This window comes from Somniosus microcephalus, chromosome 4, assembly GCF_052327205.1.
Source record: "Somniosus microcephalus isolate GS21.2 chromosome 4, FLI_Smic_1.0, whole genome shotgun sequence".
Classification (NCBI taxonomy): Eukaryota; Metazoa; Chordata; class Chondrichthyes; order Squaliformes; family Somniosidae; genus Somniosus; species Somniosus microcephalus.
In genome coordinates, this window is record NC_140990.1 from 179,322,876 (window position 1) to 179,338,841 (window position 15,966).

At 46.7% G+C, this 15,966-nt stretch overlaps 1 protein-coding gene across 2 annotated transcripts in view; it reads right to left on the reverse strand.

Annotated features, from left to right (window-relative positions):
• The window catches only part of LOC147120033 (disco-interacting protein 2 homolog A-like), a 58,033-nt gene extending 45,696 nt beyond the window's left edge, over positions 1 to 12,337 (reverse strand). For both annotated transcript variants that reach the window (XM_085985540.1, XM_085985539.1), the window contains exons 1-2: positions 12,236 to 12,337; positions 8,549 to 8,670 (exon numbers count right to left, since the gene is read on the reverse strand). In XM_085985540.1, the coding sequence (XP_085841666.1) occupies positions 8,549 to 8,656 (108 nt within the window). In that variant the 5' untranslated portion in view covers positions 8,657 to 8,670; positions 12,236 to 12,337. The remainder of the gene's footprint in view (positions 1 to 8,548; positions 8,671 to 12,235) is intronic.
• Positions 12,338 to 15,966: the final 3,629 nt, after the last annotated feature.

The window sequence follows — 15,966 nt, forward strand, 5'->3', positions numbered from 1 at the left end:
AGAATACCCAGCCTCTGACCTGCTCTTGTTGCCACAGTATTTATGTGGTTGGTCCAGTTAAGTTTCTGGTCAATGGTGACCCCCACGATATTAATGGTGGGGGATTCGGCGATGGTAATGCCGTTAAATGTCAAGGGGCGGTGGTAAGACGTTCGCTTGTTGAAGATAGTCATTGCCTGGCACTTGTGTGGCGCGAATGTTACCTGCCACTTATCAGACCAAGCCTGAATGTCGTCCAGGTCTTGCTGCATGTGGGCATGGACTGCTTCATTATCTGAGAAGTTGCGAATGGTACTGAACACTGTGCTGTTATCAGCGAACATCCCCACTTCTGACTTTATGATGGCGGGAAGGTCATTGATGAAGCAGCTGAAGGTGGTTGGGCCTAGGACACTGCCCTGAGGAACTCCTGCAGCGACGTCCTGGGGCTGTGATGATTGATTCAACCACCACAACCATCTTCCTTTGTGTTAGGTATGACTCCAGCCAGTGGAGAGTTTTCCCCCCCCGATTCCCACTGACTTCAGTTTTACTAGGGCTCTTGATGCCACACTCGATCAAATGCTGCCTTGATATCAAGGGCAGTCACTCTCACCTCACCTCTGGAATTCAGCTCTTTTGTCCATGATTGGACTAAAGCTGTAATGAGGTCTGGAGCCGATTGGTCCTGGCGGAACCCAAAATTGGCATCATTGAGCAGGTTATTGGTAAGTAAGTGCTGCATGATAGCACTATCGCGACATCTTCCATCACTTTGCTGATGATTGAGAGTAGATTGATGGGGCGGTAATTGGCCAGATTGGATTTATCCTGCTTTTTGTGGACAGGACATACCTGGGCAGTTTTCCACATTGTCTGATAGATGCCAGTGGTGTAGCTGTACTGGAACATCTTGGCTAGAGGCGCGGCTAGTTCTGGAGCACAAGTCTTCAGCACAACAGCCAGATGTTGTCGGGGCCCACAGCCTTTGCTGTATCCAGTGCGCTCAGCCGTTTCGTGATATCACATGGAGTGAATTGAATTGGCTGAAGACTGGCTTCTGTGGTGGTGGGGACCTCAGGAGGAGGCCGATATGGATCATCCACTCGGCATTTCTGGCTGAATATGGTTGCAAACGATTCAGCTTTGTCTTCTGCACTCACGTGCTGGGCTCCACCATCATCGAGGATGTGGATATTCATGGAGCCTCCTCCTCCTGTTAATTGTTTAATGGTCCACCACCATTCATGACTGGATGTGGCAGGACTGCAGAGCTTTGATCTGATCCGTTGATTGTGGGATCGCTTAGCTCTGTCTATAGCATGCTGCTTCTGCTTTTTAGCATGCATGTAGTCCTGTGTTGCAGCTTCCCCAGGTTGGCACTGCATTTTTAGGTACGCCTGGTACTGTTCCTGGCATGCTCTTCTACACTCCTTATTGAACCTGGGTTGGTCCCCTGGCTTGATGGTAATGGTAGAGTGAGGGATATGCTGGGCCATGAGGTTACAGATTGTGGTGGAATACAATTCTGATGCTGCTGATGGCCCTCAGCGCCTCAGGGATGCCCAGTTTTCAGCTGCTAGATTTGTTCTGAATCTATCCCATTTAGCACGTGGTAGTGCCACAGAACACGATGGAGGGCGTCCTCAGTGTGAAGATGGGATTCATCTCCACAATGACTGTGCAGTGGTCACTGCTACCAATACTGTCATGGACAGATGTATCTGTGACAGGTAGATTGGTGAGGACGTGGTCAAGTAGGTTTTTCCCTCGTGTTGGTTGTCTCACCACCTGTCGCAGGTCCAGACTGGCAGTTATGTCCTTCAGGACTCAGCCAGCTCGGTCAGTAGTGGTGCTACTGAGCCACTCTTGGTGACGGACATTCAAGTCCCCCACCCAGAGTACATTTTGTGCCCTTGCTACTCTCAGTGCTTCTTCCAAGTGGTGTTCAATATGGAGGAGTACTGATTCATCAGCTGAGGGAGGGCGGTAGGTAGGTGGTAAGTAATCAGCAGAAGGTTTCTTTGCCCATGCTTGACCTGAAGCCATGAGACTTCGCGGGGTCCGGAGTCAATGTTGAGGACTCCCAGGGCCACTCCTTCCCGACTGTATACCACTGTGCCGCCATCTCTGGTGGGTCTGTCCTGCTGGTGGGACAAGACATACCCAGGGATGGTGATGGAGGAGTTTGGGACATTGGCTGTAAGATATGATTCTGTGAGTATGACTATGTCAGGCTGTTGCTTGATTAGTCTGTGGGACAGCTCTCCCAATTTTGGCACAAGTCCTCAAATGTTGGTGAGGAGGACTTTGCAGGGTCGACTGGGCTGGGTGTGCCGTTGTCGTGTCCGTAGCTGGTGGAGAGGTCGATGCCGGGTGGTCCGTCCAGTTTTATTCTATTAGTTGTACATGACCACTACGAAAAACAGAGTGGCTTGCTAGGCCATTTCGGAGGGCAGGTAAGTGAACCACATTGCTGTGGGTCTGGAGTCACATATAGGCCAGACCAGATAAGGATGGCAGATTTCCTTTCCTAAAGTACATTAGTGAACCAGATGGGTTTTTACGACAATCCGATAGTTTCATGGTCACTATTACTGATACTAGCTTTTTATTCCAGATTTATTTAATTAACTGAATTGAAATTCCCCAGCTGCTGTGGTGGGATTTGAACTCACGTCTCTGGATCATTAGTCCAGGCCTCTGGATTACTAGTCCAGTGACATAACTGTTAAATCTGTGAGTTATCTAGTTAATTAAGACACAGACTAATTAATAACAATCAAAAACAGGTCTTTACTGGTTGGAGGTAGGCACTATACTGAATACAAGATTACTGCACAGTGCTTATATACCGGTGTGTTCACCCCCGGTATTACGTCTACAGCAGCCTGCGAAAGTAGTACATCTCTTAAGGTGGAACAGGCTTAAGCTCTCTTAAGGTGGAACAGGTTACATACACAACACTCCTCCCTTCTTAGCTTTATAGTCATCCCCCCCATTTAACATAACATAATAACATATATAACTTCATGTTTAACGTAACATATCACAGATTCAGTCTCTGCGGAAAACAGTTCACAGATTCAATCTCTGTGGTGTAGTCGGTTCACGTTACTCATTCAATAGTCCTTTCATGGATTTAACAGCTTGAACTTCCGAACTGATTTGGCTCCGTTCGGAGGGACCACGTGTGTGATCTGGTAGAGGTGATAATGGTTCAGATGGGTCATCTTCTGTTTTTCCTTTTCCTTTTCTGCTTCTTGGAGACTCTCTGGGCTCCATTGTCAGCTGCCACAGCTGCCAGCTGCATGCGCAGTTCCTCCTTCTCTTCCTCCTTTTTTCGTAGTAGAGCCACCTTCTCCCGATGTTCCGTAGACTTTCGGTGCTCCTCCATGATTTCTGTATGGTGGGAGTCGAAGTTACAAGTTGGGCAGGACAGGACATAGTAATATTCGGAGTCGTCCGACAGGTCAGCGAGAGGGTCGTCTATTTCCTCCATACCCAGCTGGACGTTAGCCAGCTCTTGTTCCAAATCCAGACATCTTTCCTGAAGAGACTTCTTCATGTGTACCTCTGCATCCAGCTTTTTCTGGGCTTTCAGCAAGTCGTTTACTAGTGACCTCATTTGTGATTTTAATACTTCAACTTCCTTTGGAGATTGATTGATCGGACTATGCAATCCCTCTACCGGAGCAGCTGTTTCAGCGGTCTGTTGTTCTACATTGACGTGAGTCAGCGTACTTTTGGCATCCAATGGCTGCTCTGTTGCAGTCGTTTCAGTCTGTGTCGTCACATCAGCCATTTCAATGACTTTTGAGAGCTCCGAACCCTTTTCCTTTGAAGATCGCAGCTCGTGTTCAAGTTTTTCCCATTTCAGAGTCTTCCCTCAGCATATGAAGGAGTTGGCTGACCGTTAACTCTTCTGACACCAGATTATGGCACGCACCTTCAGAACCTGAATCAGCTTTGATTCGTTCGGCCTCCTCGCGCAGATGGTTGGTGTGCTCCTGCTCCATTTTCTCCATCAGTTGCTTCTGTTGCCTTTCCAGATTCTCCCACTCTGTAACAAAGAACTTTTTTATTTCATTCATCTCTTGCTCAAAACGGCGAATCATTTGTTCTAATTGCTGTTGTAGTTTGAAATGGAGTTGAGTTCGAGCCCAGTGTCCCTCAAAAATGTGCATATCAGTAGACTTGACAGACTCAGAATTCTCTGTTAAACTATGTTGTTGTTGCTCAGTGGAATTCTGTACTGAAACTTTGTCTTTTGCACATGGGTTGGTCTTACCATCATCAGTTCTAGAGTCTGGGCTGATTATCTGCACCGAGTTCTCACTCTTTATGGCTTTTAGCGAATGCCAGTCCATATTTATGTTTCTAAACCACTCCCGGCCTAGTAGTGGTGGACCTCCCTCCGGTAGCACATATAAGTCCATTATTTGACTTCCTTCGCCCTTGTTGGCCACTGCAACCTTTATTGTCCCGATGGGGTACACTCTCTGCCCCGTGTAGGTTGTCAATATAATCTCCGTATCCTGTAGGGGAATATGTTGGAATAACCTTCTGTAATCTTTCTTATTCATGACCGACAATGCCGATCCAGTGTCCAATTCCATTTTTACTTGGACTCCTTCTATCTGAAGAGTAACCCAAATTGTCTGGAGGTCTGCACCCTTGCCAACGTTGAGTACCCTTAAGCTAGCCAGTTCAATACTGCTTAAGCCAGCCAGTTCATTACTGCTAGCGTCTGAATCGGACTCCTGTTCGGCCACCTTGTGTACTTTTGCGTATTTTCCTTGCGGTGACTTCTTGTTGCTGGTCTTCTTCCCTGACCTGCATACTCTAGCTATATGTCCAAGCCTACCACAAGTTCGACATTCTTGGTTTTTAAACCAACACTGGTTCTGATCATGCGTTGTCTTTCCACAACGATAACATTTGCCAGAACTCACACCCAATTTGTGTGCACTGAGCTCCGGTGACCGTAGCTGCATTACTGCCGTGCCTCTCGCTGCGGCTTCGTGTGCTGCTGCCATAGTGACCGCCTTCTCAAGCGTCAGCTCATTCTCCTCGAGCAGTCGCTTTTGTGTATCCTGTTTAAATAAACCACACACAAATTTGTCTCGTAGTGCATCTGTCAGTCCCGTTCCAAACTGGCAATATTTCGCTAATTTACGCAATTCCAGCAAATATTCAGCATTGCTTTCATGCTGTAGCTGCCTTCTGTCGTAAAATTTAAATCGTTCCGCTAGCATCAGCGGCGTGGGGTTTAGATGATCTTTCAGGACAGTAACAATCTCATCGAACGTCTTATCCGCCGGTTCATCTGGTGATAACAGGTGTTTCAATTGCCCGTATGTCTTCGCACCCATTAAATTTAATAATGTTAGAGCTTTATCTTGGTCACGAATTTTATTGGCCTTACAATAATTTTTTACTCTTTCAACATATATGGCCCAATCTTCGAGGTCACTATCAAAGGTGCTAATATTCCCGTGTTTAGGCATTGTAGATTTGCAATTTCTCAGATTTTATTTTCTTTACTTGTTATCAAAGATGGCGGCTTCCCGCTCTTGCCGTCGTCCTCCGCCCACAAAATGGCGGTTTTCCCGCGCTTGGCGGTCTTCACCCGTCCCCCGACGCCGTCTCCCTTCAGCCCCCGAGTGCGGCCCTTATCAGCGGATGCGATCGATGGCCCGGCTGCGCCTCGCACTTGAAAGCGGCCCGGCCCTTATCAGTGCTTGCGATCGATGGCCCGGCTGCGCCTCGCACTCCAAAGCCCTTATCTGGAGATGCGATCGCTCTCGCGGCTCTCGGCCCTTATCAGGAGATGCGATCGCTCTGTTGAAACGCCTCCCGCTCGAAGCGGCTCTCGCGCCCTATTCCTCTGGCTCCCCCAGCCCCGTTCGTGCGGCCAACGCGGTCGACTGCCTGTCGCGTCGCTGCCCGGCTCAGACAACGGCTTACCCACCACCAAGCTGGAGAAGAAGCTGACAGTCGCCGATGGAGGCTCCGAGGTCAGGATGTCTTCCAGTGGGGTGGAGAGGGTGGAAACCTCTCTGCAACGTCCTGGCTGTGGACGAAGCTGCCGTGGAGTGACTGCCGCAGGGTCCGAATCAGACTCGTCACCAGTGTTAAATCTGTGAGTTATCTAGTTAATTAAGACACAGACTAATTAATAACAATCAAAAACAGGTCTTTACTGGTTGGAGGTAGGGACTATACTGAATACAAGATTACTGCACAGTGCTTATATACCGGTGTGTTCACCCCCGGTATTACGTCTACAGCAGCCTGAGAAAGTAGTACATCTCTTAAGGTGGAACAGGCTTAAGCTCTCTTAAGGTGGAACAGGTTACATACACAACAATAACCACTATGCTACCATTCCCGATAGTTTCTGCTTTTATTTCAGAATTGCATGCATTTATGGATTTTTTTCTACATCTCCAATATGAATGGCATGTCATTTTAATTACAGTAAACACAGCAGTGACATGCTTTTTAATTATGATGTCAATGAGCCTCAATAAATGAGCAACTTCAACAGAGTACAGGAGACTCTTTTTTATCCGGCACCGACGGGACTGGCGTGGTGCCGGTTTATCAAAAAGTCCGGATTACAGAGAGGTACAGTAAAAGGTACGAGAGCCCGGTACACAGCAACAGATCCAAGCTTCCCTGTTGCTTAGCAACAGGTGCAGGAACCCCGGCCACAAGATCCAGGCATCCCTGTTGCTTAGCAACAGGTGCAGGAACCCCGGCCACAAGATCCAGGCATCCCTGTTGCTTAGCAACAGGTGCAGGAACCCCGGCCACAAGATCCAGGCGTCCCTGTTGCTTAGCAACAGGTGCAGGAACCCCAGTTACACAGCCACAGATCCAGGAACGGCCACTAACATGAAGTAAAGCCTAATCCTGAATTTTGCCGGTTAACAGAGATTTCTGGTTATTTAGGTGCCGGTAAATCGAGAGTTTCCTGTAGCAGGTGCTACCTGTGCCTGACCATTTTGCTACTGAAGAGAAAATACCCTAACTTTGTATTGCAAAAAAATTTGTTTTCTTCTTATTTTGGCAAGTTTGTAGCTGAAGACACCATGCAAAGTTGGTGAGAGGAAACAATGGTGGAAGGAATCCATCCCAAGTTTATACTGGAAGAACACCACATCCATCCGAATGGTCTGTAGACAAGTAACATACTTGAAGTAGGCTTTGTGAGCCCAAGGCCATATTTGTCTGGAGTGAAATAGTGTTGATAAACCAGCTCCCTCAGTGTGAGCTCACCCTAAATTCCAACTCATCCTATTTACACAATTATCTGGTGCAAAGACACGCACTCTTTCGGGTGCTGGTTTGGTAAGTTTTTCCTATTTACATTAGAGGTAGAAGGCAGAAGAGAACAAGAACCCTTTGTTAAGCACAAGATCTGCATGACCATGGAATAAACTAGGCTGCTAGAATAACAATACTGGTTTACATCAGTTGAGTGCATATATTGAACAAGGTGTTGGTATGAAAGCCACGATTTAGCAAATATATTTGATCTGGTTTCAATCCAGAATCGTTGTTACACCAACATTTCTATAAAGGGGTAGTATAAACAAGCTATCTTCAAAGGAGAATGTAAACCTGCAGCAAGTTTTTCATAATTCAGTCAAATTTCCTCCACATGGACAGAAGACTAACACATGGGGCCATAATTTGCGGCCCCTACGGGCGCGCACGAGGTGTGTACGCGCCCGTAAGGGCTGAACAAGTTCTGGGTTTTTGCACGCGAAACGCATGCGCGAAAATCCAGAACTTGCAATCTGTCAAGAATTTTCTTCACAGATCATCTGCATGCGCAGGAAATGGTCATTCGCAGGCGGAAAGTTGAGCTATTTGCCCAACGAATGCCCACGAAATTCTTACGCCTGGTAAAAGCAGGCATAAGGCCTATTTTTACCAGTGTAAGAGTTTAAAAAAACATAAAAATAAATGTTTACCAATCATTTATGCATTAAAAAACCCTGTCCAGGGCCATGATCTCCAGCAATCTTTTCCTCTGCATGCACAGCAAAATGACAGGGTGTACTACTGTCCCTCTGTATAGGTAGTACAGTGACTCATGCCACAACTTCATCAGCTATTGCTTTCCTAAGCATGACTCCATTAGTTATGCTCTACATATGGATAGCAGCAATGTGTGGCACAGTTTTGTGTGAGTGAGTGAAAGAGATTACTTCTGTAAGCATGCCTCATGATATAACTCAGTTACTTCCTCTTTATGGAAAGCAGTGAGTTGTGTTACAGTTCCATTAATTTCTCTTTCTAAATGGACTGTAGTGTGACTCTCTCATTCAAGGATGCCAACCTACTTTATAGTTCATGACTTAGTTAATCCTACTATATGGATTGCAATGTAGCTAATGTTATAATTCCTATAGTTAGGGGCATCAATTTCTTAAATAATACAGTTAATGGTATAATTCCTAAAGATAGAGATATCAATATCTAAAGCGTACAGCATGAAATCATGTCTCCTAGAAAAGTGCTTGGAGTTCTAAATAGTCATTTGATATCATACCTCTACAATCATCTTGACAGTGGGTAAAGTGGTGGCAAGGTTCTGTGGGTGAGGCGGTCGCACAGTGACAGGCACACACCCTGCATACAGACACCCATAGAAAGTCATTATAAGGTCGATACCTGTAGGAAGAAGCAGAATGAGACAATTTGTGCAGTACTGCGATTTACTGACCTCTCTGAGGTCACTCTGTAAATTGAGTCTATGGGATTTCACCATGTCAGTGAGACAAAAATGTTAAAGGAATCACCCTCTGTTCATAATTGGTTAGGAAGCTAAATGGGGATACAATTACCAATACTGATTCAATGGTATCCATCCGTTACAGAATCTGCACTGATGAAGCAAAAGCTAGTTGGCAAAACCTTCCGAGGGCAAAGTAGCAGAGTTGCAAGTTTATTGATGCAGAAAGAAATCAATTATGACAATTGGACCATCAAACTGTGATAGTCCCACTGTTCCTTGTCCTTACAATGTATTTGCTTTCTCAGGTAATTCCTTACAGCCTTACTGCTCTGACAGTACATAACTAAATAACACTATTTGCAGCTTCAAAGCATCTCTGTGTCACATAGTTGAAACAGTTTTACGAAGATCAAATCCCACTTTTCTAAAATTTTGGCTATGTCTAAATCACAACTTTGTTACATTGTGAGCGTGTGATTTAATAAAAGTTCAACACCATCAGTTGCAGAATAAAGAAACATTATTAAACACTGCTTTGATCATCCTTACAGCTACCAATCTTCTTGAGCAAAGTAGAATGTTAGAAATTTCTGCACAAGATATTTTCTCAAGTTCAGCATTGCTGGGTCTATCCTTTAAGCAGATTATATGTCCCCCATGATCAAAAGTTTAATTTTACTGTCCCACCTAGTCCTAAGATAACATGACCTGGGGGTTGAAATTGATGAAAATCCATGTTATGTGAACTGGATACAGAAATCTCATGTGTTTCTATCTCTGGAAGCAGACTAATGAACACGAGTGAGACGGGGCCAATTATAAAATAACAGGCCGATTTATTTTATCTATCTATATATATATAAAGCGGCTCTTCTGTCTGTCTGTCCCGATGTCTGTCTGTCCGTTCTCTATACGTTTGAAAGTTATAGAGCGTACCGACGCGCGCGTCGCCTCAAAAGAAAGCTTGCGATTCCGGACCGGTCATAGGCGTATTTACGTTTCGGCCGGACAAAAATCCCGCCCGCGGTATCCGAAAAACGTTCAGCGTTCCGCTCATTAGCGACGTCGAGGTCGACCAATCGGACGGCAGGTTCCTGGCGCGTGCCGTCCTACAGTTGAGTGTCGAGTGGCTCGACGATTGACCAATCCTACGCTTCGGTGACCTGACCGGTCGACCAATCGGTGCGTGTGTGGGCGGGCCTTATCCTTCTGAACCGAGGTGAGTGGCCGCCATCTTGATTTTTCACGATTTTTCCCCCCACACTTTCTGTGTGTTAGGGAACTAAGGTAAATATTTGAATTATGTGTTAGGGAATTAATTAACAATTTATTTCAGTTTTATATTGTGTTTAGCAACCCCCCCCCCTCCTCCTCGCGCAGGGGGGACTCGGTGCTGGTCTCCAGGCCCGCTGCAGGCAGGCCTGAAGCTCCAAAAATTTCTCTCTCTCTCTCTCTTCCCTCTCTCTCTCTCCTTCTCCTCTTCCCTCTCTCTCCTTCTCCTCTTCCCTCTCTCTCCTTCTCCTCTTCCCTCTCTCTCCTTCTCCTCTTCCCTCTCTCTCCTTCTCCTCTTCCCTCTCTGTCTCTCTCTACTTCCCCCTCTCAGATTTGACGGTGTCGGGGCCCGAAGTGAGCCGCTCTAACGGCCGCCAGCCTGCGGGGTTTCCCTGCCTACTCCCCGCTCTAACGGCCGCCAGCCCACGGGGTTTCCCTGCCTACTCCCCGCGGGCCGCCTCGCGCCGCTGGCACTGACCGCGCATGCGCCGCCCGCCCCGCGAGAGCCCGCTCTGGCTTTTTTTTTTTTTTTTAAAACGGCTGTCCCCGATCTCAATCGGACACAGGAGTCTGCCAACCGGGTCCAAAGGCCCGCCTTGTTCAGCAGCAGGTGCTACCGAGGTGAGTCCGGTCGGGCCTTTGGGGGGGGGGGGGAGAGAGGGGAGAGTGTGAGTGGGAGGGGGGGAGAGTGTGAGTGGGAGGGGGGCAGAGTGTGAGTGGGAGGGGAGGGGGGGAAGAGTGTAGGGAGAGGGGGGGAGAGAGTGTAGGGGGGGGAGAGAGTGTAGGGGGGGAGAGAGTGTTGGGGGGGGGAGTGTAGGGAGGGGGGGGGGAGTGTAGGGAGGGGGGGGAGTGTAGGGAGAGGGGGGAGTGTAGGAGAGGGGGGGGAGAGTATAGGGAGAGGGGGGGAAAGAGTGTGAGGGAGAGGGGGGAGAGTGTGAGGGAGAGGGGGGGAGAGTGTGAGGGGGGGGAGAGTGTGAGAGAGGGGGGGGGGGGGAGTGTGAGGGAGAGGGGGGGGAGAGAGAAAGAGAGAGACTGGGGGAGAGAGAGAGAGATGGGCGAAGGGAGAGAGATGGGCGAAGGGAGAGAGAGACTGGGGAGAGAGAGAGAGACTGGGGAGATAGAGAGAGAGCGAGAGAGTGACAGGGGGAGAGAGAGAGACCGGGGGGTGGCTCCCTTCGCCCATCTCTCTCTCTTCCCCCCCAGTCGCTCTCTCTCTTCCCCCCCAGTCGCTCTCTCTCTTCCCCCCCCAGTCGCTCTCTCTCTTCCCCCCCCCAGTCGCTCTCTCTCTTCCCCCCCCAGTCGCTCTCTCTCTTCCCCCCCCCAGTCGCTCACTCTCTTCCCCCCCCCCAGTCGCTCTCTCTCTTCCCCCCCCAGTCGCTCTCTCTCACCCCCCCACAGTCGCTCCCTCTCTCTCTTCCAACAACAACATGCCCTCGAAAAAGCCTCGGCAACGCCGGGCTCCCCCAGCTAGTATATGATAAAGGAACAACAGAATAACATTCACAGTGAATTTTAATCTATTTTATGATGTGCCTCGTAACAGGAAAATAACAAAGCATACGACACTATCCTTATCAGCAGGCTAAATTCACTTTCCTGATCAGTAAATTCTCTGAAACTAGTTGAACTAAACTTAAGTAGGGAGCTCTCATTCTCTGTGCTTAACTTCCTTAACAGATCTCTGTAGACCATGTCCTTTCTTAGCTGATTAGGAAGCCAAAAGCTTGACCTTTGACCCTGCCCAACTCTCCATGCATGAGGACTGGCCTGTCAAGCTGCTAATCACACCTGCTACCGTTCTCCTAAGTCTTCACTCTGGGTATCCATTCCCACTGAGCTCACAAGGAAGCCATTCCAACACACCATCTGCAAACCTCCATTGTCTCATGCGGACGTGGTATGGTGGAAACGGCATTGGTTCATACCAGTTTGTCCGGATCTAATCCTTTGTGTGTTGAATTCTATTTTGCATTCCCCAACAGCTGTCTGCTGTGTATTTAGCATCTTATGAGCCATGTTTAACTTAACAACATCCTAATGCGGAATGATCCAAAATCCCTCCTAAGCTACATAGTTAGAAATCCCAAAACACAACAGATCCCCTACTTGGATAAACGTGTAAACATTCTGCTGCTGGAGTTACCTGATTCAACAGCAACCTGCCTGAAGCAAACAGGCTTGTTTAACCACAAAGATGATGTCAAACAAGTAGCACACTGTCCTGTTTACCTGGTGGGTAAACCAAGGCCACATGGTCCCCAGTGTTCAGACGTCCTTTTTCTAACAAGGCTGCAGCCACTCTCTCTGCTCTCTTGTGCAGTTGTATACATGTTGCTGTATTCACAACGGTGCCCTGACGGGTAAAAAAATATATTTTTTAGCACTTCATGATGTGCAAGTTGGAGCTGCTGTCACAAGTATCTCTCTATGTACATTCTCCACTCTAGAGTTTGATGATCAGTACACTCCATACTTTCATAGAAACATAGAACATAGAAAAATAGGAGCAGGGGTAGACCATTCGGCCCTTCGAGCCTGCTCCGTCATTCAATATGATCATGGCTGATCCTCTATCTCAATACCATATTCCTGCTCTCTCCCCATACCCCTTGATGCCTTTTGTGTCTAGAAATCTATCTATCTCCTTCTTAAATATATTCAGTGACTTGGCCGCCACAGCCTACTGTGGTAGAGAATGCCACAGGTTCACCACCCTCTGAGTGAAGAAATTTCTCCTCATCTCAGTCCTAAATGTCCTACCCCGTATCCTGAGACTGTGACTCCTTGTTCTAGACCCCCCCAGCCAGGGGCAACATCCTCCCTGCATCCAGTCTGTCTAGCCCTGTCACAATTTTATACGTTTCAATGACACCCCCTCTCATTCTTCTAAACTCTAGTGAATACTAGTCGACCCAATCTCTCCTCATACGACAGTCCTGCCATCCCAGGAATCAGTCTGGTGAACCTTCGCTGCACTCCCTCTATGGCAAGCATATCCTTTCTTAGGTAAGGAGACCAAAACTGCACACAGTACTCCAGGTGTGGTCTCACCAAGGCCCTGTATAACTGTAGTAAGACATTCTTGCTCCTGTACTCAAATCCTCTTGCAATGAAGGCCAACATACCATTTGCCTTCCTAATTGCTTGCTGCACCTGCATGTTTGCTTTCAGTGACTGGTGTACAAGGACACCCAGGTCCCTCTGTACATCAACATCTCCCAATCTATCACCATTTAAATAATACTCTGCCGTTCTGTTTTTCCTACCAAAGTGGATAACTTCACATTTATCCACGTTATACTGCATCTGCCATGTATTTGCCCACTCACTCAACTTGTCTAAATTGCCTTGAAGCCTCTTTACATCCTCCTCACAACTCACAATCTCACCTAGTTTCGTGTCGTCCGCAAACTTGGAAATATTACATTTGGTTCCCTCATCCAAATGATTGACATATATAGTGAATAGCTGGGGCCCAAGCACTGATCCCTGCGGTACCCCACTAGTCACCGCCTGCCACCCCGAAAAAGACCCATTTATTCCTACTCTCTGTTTCCTGTCTGTTAACCAATTTTCAATCCATGCCAGTATATTACCCCCAATCCCATGTGCTTTAATTTTGCACACTAACCTCTTATGTGGGACTTTATCAAAGGCCTGCTGAAAATCCAAATACACCACATCCACTGGTTTTCCCTTATCTATTCTACCAGTTACATCCTCAAAAAACTCCAGTAAGTTTGTCAAACACGATTTTCATAAATCCATGTTGACTTTGTCTAATCCCATTGATATTTTCTAAGTGTCCTGTTATCACATCCTTTATAATAGACTCTAGCATTCTCCCTACTACTGATGCAGTTCCCGGTTTTCTCTCTCCCTCCTTTTTTAAATAGTGGGGTTAGGAACTGTTCCATAATCTATAGAATTTTGGAAGATGACAACCAATGCATCCACTATTTCCATGACTACCTCTTTTATTACTGTGGGATGCAGATTATCAGGCCCTGGGGATTTATCAGCTTTCAGTCTCATTAATTTCTCCAGCACTATTTTTTTACTAATACTAATTTCCTTTAATTCCTCCTTCTCACTAGACCCTTGGTTCCCTAGCATTTCTGGGAAGTTATTTGTCTTCTGTAAAGACAGAACCAAAGTATTTGTTTAATTGCTCTGCCATTTCCTTGTTCCCCGTTATAAATTCTCCCGTTTCTGACTGTAAGGGACCTACATTTGACTTTACTAATCTTTTTCTTTTTACATACATGTAGAAGCTTTTACAATCCGCTTTTATGTTCCTTGCAAGTTTGCTCTCATACTCTATGTTTCCCCTCTTAATTAATCTCTTGATCCTTTTTTGCTGAACTCTAAACTGCTCCCAATCCTCAGGCTTGCTACTTTTTCTGGCAATTTTCACAGAAATCACAGAAACCACACAGTGCAGATAGAGGCCATTTCGGCCCATCGAGCCTGCACCGACACATATCCCACCCGATCCCCGTAGCCCCTACACCAACACATATCCCACCCTATCCCCGTAACCCCACGTATTTAATCCCCCTAACACTAAGGGTCAATTTATCATAACCAATCAACCTAACCCACACATCTTTGGACTGTGGGAGGAAACCGGAGCACCCGGAGTAAACCCACGCAAACACGGGGAGAATGTGCAAACTCCACACAGACAGTCGCCCGAGGCCGGATTCGAACCCGGGTCCCTGGCGCTGTGAGGCAACAGTGCTAACCACTATGCCACCGTGCTGCATTTTATATGACTCCTCCTTGGATCTAATACTATCCTTAATTTCTTTTGTTAGCCATGGTTGGGCCGCTTTTCCTTTCGTGTTTTTGCGCCAGAAAGGAATGTATAACTGTGGCAATTTATGCATTCATTCCTTAAATGTTAGCCATTGCCTATCCACCGTCATGCCTTTTATTGAAGCTCCCCAATCTATCATAGCCAGCTCACTCCTCATAACTTCGTAGTTTCCTTTGTTTAGATTTAGGACCCTAGTTTCGGATTGGACTTCTTCACTTTTCATCTTAATGAAGAATTCTATCATGTTATGGTCACTCTTCCCTAAAGGACCCCGCACAACAAGATTGTTAATTAACCCCTTCTCATTGTACAATACCCAATCTAGGATAGTCTGTTCCCTAGTTGGTTCCTCAATGTACTGGTCTAAAAAACCATCTTCTACACACTTCAGGAATTCATCTTCCACAGTATTATTGCTAATTTGGTTTGGCCAGTCTATATGTAGATTAAAGTCACCCATGATTACTGTAGTGCCCTTGTTACATGCATCTCTACTTTCCTGTTTGATGCCATCCCCTACATTACCACTACCGTTTGGAGGCCTATAGATAACTCCCACCAATGTTTTCTGCCCCATGGTGCTTCTTAGCTCCACCCAGACTGATTCTACATCTTTATTTTCTGAGCCAATATCCTTTCTCACTACTGCTCTGATTTCATCCTTCACGAACAACGCCACCCCACCTCATTTTCCTTTTTGCCTGTCCTTCCTAAATATCGAATATCCTTGGATATTCAACCCCCAGCCTTGGTCACCCTGCACCCATGTCTCCGTAATCGCAATTATATCGTATCCGTTTACATCTATTTGCGCTGTTAATTCATCTACCTTATTACGAATGTTTCATGCATTCAGATACAGTGCCATTAGTTCGTCTTTTTAACATTTTTAGACATCTTAACATTTTTTTGTACTATGGCCCCATTTGTCTTATTACCACTTTTTCTTAGCCGGATCCTATTTGTTAGTGCACTCCTTTGTTTGTACGCTCTGTCCCTTCCTGTCAGAATCCAGGTAAGGATAACCAGATTGTATCAGCCCCTAATATTACACGCCCCCCCGCCATTCTATTACATCAGCTACTAACACATAACACAAAAAATTCCCTTTAGCCTCTCCACATCTCTCTCTGCTCCA